Below are 11,317 nucleotides of genomic sequence, written 5' to 3'. Positions count from 1 at the left end.
GAGTAGGCTTAGGAGGGCATGCAAAGAGGTGGTTAGTGTCATACGGGACTCATTGCACGCTGGACATACATTTGATACGTCACGGTCAATTCTGGATAAGTAGGAGTCTCGCGGCAATTCGAGCACTTCTTCTCAAGGAAGTATTTTCAGCTGGTTGTTCCTGGATAAAAAACCGATTCTCGTACGAATGGCATTTAAAGTAACTGTCTGTTCTTTTGGGCTTAAAAAGAAGAAAGGAAATCATATGTAACACAATTTCACGTCTTCTAATAAATTTATTTAAAATATTTTTAGTTTCTCAAAGGCTTTTGAACAAAAAAAAATATATATATTTCTTTTTCTTTATTTACAACTATTTAAAAGTGGTACCCCCATCGGCCAAACACTTGATCAACGAATGCTGAGCTATAATTGTGTCCTTGTGGGGCAAAACTGCTATTTCGAAAAACATTTCAATACCTTCCTTAAATTGCTCAATTGCTTGCGGTATGTTTTGCTTGTGCATGTCCTCAGCGGCTTTCCGATAAAGCTCCTCTATTTGAATCATTTTCGCTACACTCGTTTTCAGCGAAACATTTTTTCGACAACGTGCGCAGCGCACCTCCTTGGATATATCCTTCGGGAACTTCAAAACATTTGGACAATTTGCAGTGAGACAACGGAAACGAACTTGCTTATCGATTTTCTGTATTGTTGGCCAATTCTCTTGACAGGCCATACATTTGCAATCGAACAGGTAGCGACCACGCAGTGATCTTTGGCGCTCTTTCAAATTTGTTTTGGTGAAAATCGGTCCGTAGTTCTCAGCTATCACTTCGTTCGGCTGATGTGGCTTTATGGTTGTCAACACCAGTTTCTTGCCAACAAAGTAACGGGCCACGCTCGGCCAGCACTCGTGATTGAAATAAGCGCCTGTCGCGTAGATGGCAGCACCTACATAGACCACTTTAGAGCCCTCGAAATGGTGTTCCTCGGTTATTTTAGTCTCAAAAACTTCGTGCGCATTGTATTGTAGCACCTGCAACAGTCCGAGGAGTGCGGCACCTACCTGCAACTCAACAGCAGTTGGATTCACACCCTCACTCTTACGACGTCCAAAGTATTGCGCTTTCTGCAAGCAGCGCAATAAGAAGCCGGCCATCAGTGAACGTTGTAAGTAATCTTCGGCTTGTCGGCTCTCAATATGAGCACAAAGATGCTCATACATCGTGTTCGCATCATGGATGGCACTCTCCACGCTCGAGGCTTGTGTGAATACACGTAAGGCCAAGTAGCAAAGTATTGACATGCCGGAACCTGAAAGATAATGAAGAGGGATTCGGTTTTAACAAACTTACATATAACATTGTTGAAATTATATTTGTGAATTCCTAATTATTAACCTCTTTAGACAGATAATATTTCGCTGAAGTTGGACTATAATAGTTGCATTCAGGGGAGACTTCGCGACAGAAAGGCTTAAGAAAAATCACTGCGACTTGTCTGCCACTGGCTCTATCTATATCGACGGGTTTTAACAAAGGCGGTTTGACAAAAATCACAAATAAGGCACTTGGATACCAATAATTTCCAGAATATGCCCATTTGACGTTATTACATTTGTGAAGAATTCCATGTGATTTTGAAACAGTGATTAATCTTAATAACAGGTAGTACTTTGTCACATCAAAATAATATTTCTGCGGTCCGAGGGCAAGGATTCTTGAGCGGGCACAAACTAGTTAACTAATCTAACTTCTCCTGAGATATATTCAGAATTTTTGAAGCTGATGGTAAAACAGAGAAAAGTCCCTTCAATCATGTGTAATATTTTCGGAAAACCGACTCTCTCGAGCTTTACTTGTGCGGTACTGGCTTCCAATTATTAGATTTGAACAACTGATTCTCATTTCCACGGACCTATGTTGTACTACATTAGATTGTCTTCACTAAGAGATTCTCTCAATAGACGTTGAAAGATCGAAAATCTAAGGAGACCTCGACAGATTGAAGTAAAAACTGAAGAATACATCTAGTATACTTTGACTTTCAGAATGCCTTGCCATATAGTGACGGTAGTGGAGGATTTAAGTACGAGGATCTCTATCTCGAATTTTTGGAGACTTGATAACGATGCTAGTACAGTACCATTTCGGATCAGAATTAGTTTTTTACGATTATTAGGTTTCACGATTATTTGCCTTATTACTATTTAGTTCCCTTATAATAAAACACTGATCTTTGGATAATTTGTAAAGTGACTAAAAAAAAGTAAAAAATAACATATTTTTTTGCATCGAAAGAGCTGTGTATGGATCCTCTATAACTTGGAGATATCGTGCCTTCTTCTGCCGAAGATCGATGCGTGATTGATTTATACTTTAAAACCAAAGATCTCCGATTAGGAGCTACATTGTCTTCCAGAGCATTAACGCGTTTCATAGCAACGTAGTATTCTCTTTTTAGTGTAAGTATTTCACACATTTTTTTTTTTGAACCTCGTTAATTGGCACCTTAATGAGCTACTTAATTGTATAACTCTAATGCGAAAATATAAACGTGATTTACATTACCAATGAAAAGATCCATAAAGTGGCATTCAAAACGATGATAACTGTCACATGCCTCTCCCATGCATTGCGCAGAGCAGAAAGCGATTCCAGAGCAATTAACACATGGCACTGGAGTAATTAACCTGTAAATGTAGACTTTTAGTGCTAATGCATTTCAATTTGTAGAAAATTTAGCATTAATTTGTGCAAATATTTTTACATAAAGCTGGTAAAGGTTCATAGACTGTATATAACTCATTGAAAATGTGTTATATATTTTTATATATTTAATAAATGTTTATAACTAGTTTTTATTCGATCATCAAGTACGATAACTGTTAACTAACCATTTGTTATTACCAAAATAAGAAGAAAAAGCCTTGAGAGATTACAATGTGATATAACAGAACCATAATATTTAGTGAGAACTTGAGTTTAGAGGTTATATTATCTGCCTAAAGCATCTGCAGAGGTAAATTGAGAGAAAGTGGTCTAATGTAATGGTGTAATTTCCAGTTGCACCTATGTATCCGAAAGTTTCAGCTTTCTTTTCTAGTTTTTCGAGAAGGTTTTGTAAGAGGTTTCATGGCCCTCCAGTATGGTAAAGACATGGCAATGAAAAATTTTGAGACGAATCCACCTCACAATTCGCTGTGCCATTATCTTGATTTGAAAGACTTCGATTCATTAAAATCAACTTCTGCGGTCTAACCGTCCAAAAGTTAGACCAGAAAAGCGAGTCAACCGCGTTCGAAGTATTCAGTTGAAATAGTCTCTCCCTAACTTTTTCGACTCTGCAGGTAAACAGAGTTCGAAGTGATGAGCTGAATTTATTCCTGTTTAAGTCTCAAAAGGCATTGAAACCTCGAAGTATTTGAAAAATGCTCACAGAGTTACAGTACTTTGATCGATATAACGTTGAAAACTTTAAAAAGAGTGGTCTCAAGTTGTGAGCTGTGAGCTTCTTTGAACTGCGTTTCTATAAGTATATAGAGACACTTGATAATATAATAAATCTTCAACTCGTACATACCTCTCGAAACAGTGATGACAGTGACTGCCATAATAATTAGGTGATAAACATGCGGCAACTGGATTCTCACAGAGCACAACGTCACCGGTCTTCAAATGATCACCAGCGACCATGAAACGACCTCTTTCTTTGGTCTCCGCCAATTTCACCAAGTTAGAAGCACCACGTAAGTTGGCATTTTCACCACTCGCCAGCGGTGGTGCCACAGCCGATTTGATCTTTTCGCTGGGTTTTATCAGTGACAGTTCCTTGCCGAAGGCATCTCTTAAGGCAATATTATTACCAGAGAGTTTCTCAGCAATTTTCAAAGATATTTCCGAGCGCGCAGTTTCACCCATTACTGGAAGGTATAAGAGTATTATTGATTAGATTTTTAATGATTAGTTAGAGTTTTATTGAGTGTATTATTGGATGGCTCAAGCTCAACGCAAAGCAGTTCCTGTGAACGGAGAAATAATTTTTCACACTTACAGGCATAAGCTTTCGCCAATTTGATATAATAATCGACATTCTCCTTCAGCTCCAAACCATAATTTGCGGCTAATTTGAGATCACTCATGGCAGCCTGACCATTACCCAAATTAATAAGAATTGCGGCACGAGAGCGATAGGCCATAGCCAAACTGAGACCGTTATCCACAGCTAGATCCACATCTGCAAATGCATAGAAAGTGAGGAAATAGCGCTAGGACTTTAGAAAGACATAAAAGAAAGCACTCCACCACACACCTTTCGCCGGTGCACGCATTACGGCCAAATTGGCAAGTGGCAAGGCTTGTTTGAAATCTCCCAACAAATTGAATTTATCTGCCTGTGCGCGCCGTTGCACCGAAAACAGTCCATCTTTGCCTTTGTAGACCGGTGCGACATTTTCCAGCACACCCAAGACCGTATCACATACCTCACGATCGCTGAAGATCGACAATATACGCGCTTCGTTCGATTTCAATTGACTGAAATAGTGTTTCAACCACTTGTCACTGCAACCTTCCTTCACCTCCAAAAAGAATTCGTTGAAGAAGCCCTTCTGATCGGATTGCACGGTGCGTGCGCTGCAGATTTGCTGATAAGAAATGTCTCCCATCTCCATACTGTACAATGTGTGTGTATTAAATTTTGTATGTTTTGATTTTCGAAAACGTTTTTGAATTGGATTACTTTAATAAATCGAATTATTGCAGAGTTAATATTATTTCGTGTTCAATTGAAGATCATTTTAGACAGCTGTTGATTCCTTCAGTTTTCTTACTTAACTTTGCCCACTCAAAGTTTTGTAGTTGCACTTCTAAATATCTAAAAATAAATACTGTGTTTTTCTTTCCAAAATTCTGAATGAATGGAGATTATTGTGAATGCGAGTTTTTCAAAAACTATCAAAAATATTCACAGTATTGAATTGCTAGCATGAATACTATTTCCATTGATTAGAAATTAGGGATCGGGGTACAGTTTTGGTAAAAAAATATTGCGATCGCATTAATTTTGTAATATTCACGAATTTATTTTCAGACTTTAATTTAAGTTTAGTTTTTTAAGGGTTCCAAATAAGTTTTTAATAACTTCAAAATCATGTCTTCAACAAAAAAATTACTGGATTGTCCAACCAAGCAGGATGTTTTCCGATCGGAAATTAGACACAACCTAACCCAAAGTGAACTTACATAAAATGTACTTCCATTAAGATTAGACAAAAAACACAGAAACATCAAATTTAATGGGGAATGTTTATTACCATACGAAAGAATATTCCTTGGAATTTATTTCTTGAAAATAATCTCTTTCAAATGGTGGCCGCTGCTACGTCTCAGATGGTTCTCAATAAATCCATTGATTGACGGTTACATTCTCACCGCCATCATTTTTGAAGAAATATGGAGCAATGATTTCACCGGCCCACAAACCGCACTAGACCGTTGTTTTTTCTGGACGAATTGGCAGCTTTTGAATCTCTTCAGGTCGTCTCAAATACGACAATTTTTCTTGTTTATTTAGTCATTGAGCCAGTAATGGGCCTCATCACTGAACAAAATGTGGCTCGAAAACGTCGGATCTTCTTAGAACTTTTCAAGAGCCCATAGATTGTTCTTGTGGTACGATGCATTATCTTGGTAAAACAGTATTTTCTTTATTTTCAAATGCGAACGTTTCTCGGCGATTTCGTTCTTCCCTAACAATATGTATTAGTCTCTGTTGATGGTCATTGCTTTCTCAAGGAAGTTAATAAAAACTATTTCAGGCGCATCGCAATATACCGACGCCATATCCACTAGATTGCGGAGTGAAAGGATGGAGCCATGTTTCATCCATTGCCATATATCGATCCAAGAACTCGAGTTAATTACGCTTGAACATCTTCTAACACTGCTCCGAATCATCAATTCGTCGTTTTTTTGGTCAGTTTGAATGAAACAAAGTCAGCATAGACTTTTGTTCTGCCCAAATATCTGTGCAAGTACGCTTTAAACCTAACTCTCATAATATTTAAGACCTCTTCTAGAATTCTCAACAAATTACTTCGATCATCCTCGAAAATTTCGAGGTACAGAATTGATAATCATCCCATCTTAACTCTATCAACTCAAACTATCTTTTTCCTAACCCGGAAAAGTAACCGTTACAGATAAATAAAATTAATAAGAATGTCCTCCCCACATACCTTCTCTCCCACCACAACTGGTGTTTCTAAAGAGATCTAAAGTTATCAGCCTGCCACATACACATACATATACCCATCTCGTTTCCAGTTGCAGCTTATCACGAATATTTGATTAACGAATGTGTCACAAGCAAACATACGCCTTCATATCAGAAAAGTGTCTGCGTCACGTTGTTACTATGTCAATAAATTATAAGATGCTGCCTTTTACGTCTTAGACGACCTCTACGTGACGTCTACGTCTAATAAATAGCTGAACTAATTCACACTTGAGTTCTTCGCATGCAGAATATTTGAATATTTGGAAACCTACCTCCACTTTAAAACCCATTATGACCGATGTGGCTCAAAACCAGTTTATCATGTGTAGTTCCAATGATGATTCTGATTATTACTCCAAATTATAGTGGATTATAAATGCGCTTTGTACCATCAAGTTGACTTAGGCTCTTTTTTGCAAAAATTACATAAAGCGACCGATTTGCGGTAATTAATGTCGAAATTCTCTCCATCTCCCACAAATATTCAAATAATAGCAAGGTTTAAAATGCTTTCGCACCGTATAGAGATTGTCATCCTACGTGAGTGGTATACCTACTAAAACATTCCCCTTTCCATCATGAATTTTTCCCTTGACCCGGGACCGCTTCCGCATTTCTTCAGGCCAGGCTTTCCAAGATGTAAAAAAATGTCAATTTTTACCTTCCTTGAGTCCAGGAATAGGCATTCCGCTTTGTAGTCAGCATCAATCTACCTATTTGGTTAACTTTTTATTGACTTGCATTCTCTGCGGCCGGAGAATCTGCGTTTATGTTCCTTTTTTAGTGCGTCGTACATAATAAACAAACAAGAACATTTTCTGGCCGTTTCTATTGCTGGTTATAATTTTCCAACTAGATTTTCGGGATTGAGTTGTCCAATTTTGCATTCTAATATGCTTCGTTCCTCATTCCAAAGACGGCACTTAAAAAAGGTAGGTGCTTTACAGCTATTTTTTGGAAATACCTGTGACCGGAGAGCATCTGGGTTAAGTAGTAGTTTACCTCACCGTGGTTCCTACTGTGCCACATCTTTATATACTTTGATTGGCTTAACGGTCCATCTTTCTATACATCCCTTGTCCACCGATCTTGCCTGAGATAAAATTTTTGCTTCCTTGTCTGTTGTCTTGTGGGCATGTGTATTCCGTTCTTCATCCATAGTGACAGTTGTCTTCTCTGCTTTGCTAGCATATCCATTGAAATGACGCCGCTTATCTCTAGCACTGCGGATTCGAATGCAATGAGGTTGGCCGAGCTGCTGTTCTCTGCAGCTTAGCAAGTACTTTCCCTCTATGTTTCACTAATAGCTTTGACTGTGCCATATTCATGAGCAGTTTTCTTCTATTCCTAATTGCAAGCGGACCTTCGGTATTTTCCGTAAGGCTTGATAACGACATGGTTAAATTGGCTGCGCGCTGAATTTGCGTCCAGTACGTCAGTTTGCTATCCATTCTTATATCGAGGTATTTTAGGGGTTTCGTCGTTTGGATAGCTTCTGAATGAACTTCAATGTTCACCTCGAGCGGGTGTTTCCCAGTGAGCAGATGTATACAAGTATTATAAGGCATAGTTCTTCTTGGACGATTTTTTTTTGTCTTATTTTGGACACTTGCAGACTATTAATCAAAAAACTTAATCCACATGTAAACTGCGCAGAACAAATTTCTGCGCGTGCTGTTTTAAAGTTTTATTATGAAGAATTGTTTTTTTTTTCTTTTTTTTGCTTTGGTGTGCGTTGAGAGTTGATAAAAAGTGCTTATATACCCGCTTAAAATTGGCAATCAGTCAAGGTGCCTTATTTGTAGACTTTTTTCTGCTTTCATAATATTTTTTTTTATAATTCCTTTTAATGTGTAATGGTATCTGGTTGTTTGAAGCGGTAGTAAATATTATTAGTTTCCAATTAAATTGATATGGATATGGTTTACAACATTTTATGGGCTTTTAACAGACTTTCAATTTGATAACATCCATAAAGTAATAAATTAATGGTTATATGTACATAATTGGAAAAACGTTGAAGTATTCAAAAAAAAATTAAAAAAAATTGATTTAAAAAATACTAAATTAAATCAAAAATAATAATTTGAAATAAAAAATTATATAAAATAAAATAAAATAAATAAAATAATTAATTAATAACAAAATTGAAAAAAAAGTATTAAAAAAAATAAAATAAAATTAAAAAAATAATAAAAAATTGTTTAAAAGTTAAAATTATTAAAGAAAAATAAACAAGTAAACATTCTTAAAATCAAAAAATATTAAAAACAAAAACTATAAAAAAAATTAAATTTATTAAAAAAAATTAAATAATAATTATTTAAAAAATATTTTAAATAATTTATTAAAAAGAAATAAAAATTAATGAAATAAATCCAAAAATTAAAAAAAAAAAAAAATATCAATAAATCACAAAATTGTGAAGAAAATATGAAAATTTAAAATTATTAAAAAAATTAAATAATAATTATTTAAAAAAAATATTTTAACTAATTTATTTAAAAAGAAATAAAAATTATTGAAATAAATCAAAAAATATTAAAAAAAAGAAATAAAATAATCAATTAATAACAAAATTGTAAAAAAAATATTAAAAAAAATAAAATTAAATAAAAAAAATAATAAAAATTGTTAAAAAAGTTAAATTATTAAAAAAATAAACAAATAAAACTTATTAAAATCAAAAATCAAAAAATATTAAAAACAAAAACTATCAAAAAAATTAAAATTATTAAGTAATTATTACAAAAAATGTTTTAAATAATTTATTAAAAAAAATAAAAATTATTGAAATAAATCAAAAAATATTATAAAAAAGAAATAAAATAATAAATTAGTAACAAAATTGTAAGAAAAAATATAAATAAAATAAAATTTAATTAAAAAAATAATAAAAATTATTAAAATCAAAAAATATTAAAAACAAAAACTATCAAAAAAATTAAAATTATCAAATAAATTAAATAATAATTAATTAAAAAAATATTTTAAAGAATTTATTAAAAAAAAATAAAAAATCTTGAGCTAAATCAAAAAATTATTAAAAAAAAAGAAATTATCAAAAAAATTAAAATAAAAAAAATAGATTAAAAACGATTAAAAAAATTAAATTATTAAAATAAAAAAAATGACAAATTACTCAAAAAAGTATGTGTGAATACAACGACGTTGTTGTACGTTTGCTGCTGTTGCACCTTCACTAGACTTGTTATGTACATTTCGTGATTTTTTGAAATCACAAGCGCAAACAAAAGCTTTAAAAATATTAAATTTCGCAGAAAATGTTTAAAAATAACTACACATTCTATATTTGCCTGATTATTACTTGCTCGACAGTATACTATCTAATTTTATCACCTAATTTCTTTCATTGATAAAGACCTGTTTGTTGACGCTATTTTATTTCTCACTTCAATGAAAGTTTTTTGCGTGTTTTTTTTTTTAATTTGACTGACGTAAGCTAAATTTTTGACGATTTAAAGCTTTTAGCCGTATACATATTCAACATAACCACTTGCAGTTATATTTACAAACATATAAGAATATGCCTTATCATATGAAAGTAGCTAAAGTTGACTTAAGGCGTTTTCGTGAATTTTGTTTTAAAGAGACATTTTATTTAGTAAATGAATAAAAATAATGTACAATTTGAGAATTTAATGTACTTTAATAAACGGTTATTCATTTTGAAAAAAAAATTGATTCATTTGAAATCGTAGTCGATCGATAGAAGGATCTTCGACAAATGGTATCTGTTGGTGTGGACGATTTTTCTGCTAAAATTTAACTCAAATTCAAATACACAAAAAAATGTAGTATTACTACAGTTGGGCAGAGATAACAATCGAAGGGCTAGTCAATATTTTAAGAGACCATTTTGTAGAGCAGTAATTTTTTTTACAAAACTATGAGTTTTCCGATTTAAAATGATTTTTTGCTTTGAGTTATAAAATTCATTAGGAAAATAAAATATTTCGACACCTAAAATTCAAAACAACGAATAATCAAAAAAAAAATCGAAAATCGTTGTCAGATATACATAATAACCAATATATAACCAATAAATAACTAATGTATTACCAATATATTACCCTTTTATAACCAAAACTCAAAGTTCGTTTCAATATGAGTGGTTTCTATTATTTCGCTTTCTGTAAACTTTTGAAAATTGATGTTATTTTGCATTTTAGGTGACGAATTGTCTTAAAATAATCAAACGTTAATAGTTTAAAAAAATGGTTGAGTTTACGAAAAAATCGTTAGATTTCATTTTGAAAAGCATTCAATTTGCTACAAAATCCATGATACATTTTTTTCATGTAGTTGGCAGCGAGATGTGAATTTTTCAGATAGAAAATGAGAAAAAAATAGAAAACTGTTAGGTGGAGGGCCTTACAATTACAATTAAGAGATCTTTTTCGGAGATACTTTCTTGCAGGTGTCTAGGAATCCATTTCCTAGAGTACCGAGCGAAAAAAATATATTTTTTTTGTTTTTTCCCACCCTAATATTCATGCTATAGCCATAGATATATGCTACAAATTATGTAGGTTATACTGTAAGATAACAAATAACCAGAACATACATGCATAGATTCCAATACAGCTGTTTTCTTAAACATACTTTTAAGGAGTTTCGTAGCTCACCAAGTTGCTGTATTTTCATTAAAAAAAATTCAACAATAGAACTTAATATAACTAATATACAATAGAACTTAAATAAAAGTATAAAATATTACTAAAAGCAACTTAGCGCTTATTTTACATACATACATACGTTCCATATCGGTTGTTCTTTGCTTACTTTTAAGAAGTTTTATTAGTAAACATGTAGTGTCATTCCATTGAACAAATTTTGCTTAAATAAAATTATATGCTAAAATAACTAAATCAAGAATCTAGCGCTTGATTTTCACACTTACGTTCCACAACAGCTGTTTTTTTACTTACTTTAAAGGAGTTTTGTAGCTCAAAAAAACTCTACCATAGAACTTAAAAATATTATATGCGAAAATAAGAAAATCGGGAATCTATCTTTTCACACTTACGTTCTA

At 33.1% G+C, this 11,317-nt stretch overlaps 1 protein-coding gene across 1 annotated transcript; it reads right to left on the bottom strand.

Annotated features, from left to right (window-relative positions):
- Positions 1-347: 347 nt before the first annotated feature.
- On the bottom strand, positions 348-4,849 carry LOC120777634 (SET and MYND domain-containing protein 4). The gene is made up of 5 exons (XM_040109086.1): positions 4,294-4,849; positions 4,036-4,218; positions 3,565-3,904; positions 2,553-2,674; positions 348-1,296 (listed from the first exon to the last, which is right to left on the bottom strand). Exons 1-5 carry the CDS (start codon positions 4,652-4,654, stop codon positions 353-355), a joined length of 1,950 nt encoding a protein of 649 aa, XP_039965020.1. The 5' UTR covers positions 4,655-4,849; the 3' UTR covers positions 348-352.
- Between the last annotated feature and the right edge of the window lie 6,468 nt (positions 4,850-11,317).

Source organism: Bactrocera tryoni, chromosome 5 (assembly GCF_016617805.1).
Source record: "Bactrocera tryoni isolate S06 chromosome 5, CSIRO_BtryS06_freeze2, whole genome shotgun sequence".
In the NCBI taxonomy this organism is placed as follows: domain Eukaryota; kingdom Metazoa; phylum Arthropoda; class Insecta; order Diptera; family Tephritidae; genus Bactrocera; species Bactrocera tryoni.
Note: the sequence above shows the minus strand (reverse complement) of the source record. Positions and strands in the feature narration are given on the sequence as shown.

What these genes read in the sequence shown, in the direction of transcription:
- LOC120777634 (XM_040109086.1), bottom strand. Translation starts at nt 4,654, where the DNA reads ATGGAGATGGGAGACATTTCTTATCAGCAAATCTGCAGCGCACGCACC. An exon ending in ATTGGCGAAAGCTTATGCCT is followed by an intron (nt 3,905 to 4,035) that starts GTAAGTGTGAAA and finishes TATACCTTCCAG; the next exon opens with TAATGGGTGAAACTGCGCGC. An exon ending in CTTTATGGATCTTTTCATTG is followed by an intron (nt 1,297 to 2,552) that starts GTAATGTAAATC and finishes ATTATCTTTCAG; the next exon opens with GTTCCGGCATGTCAATACTT.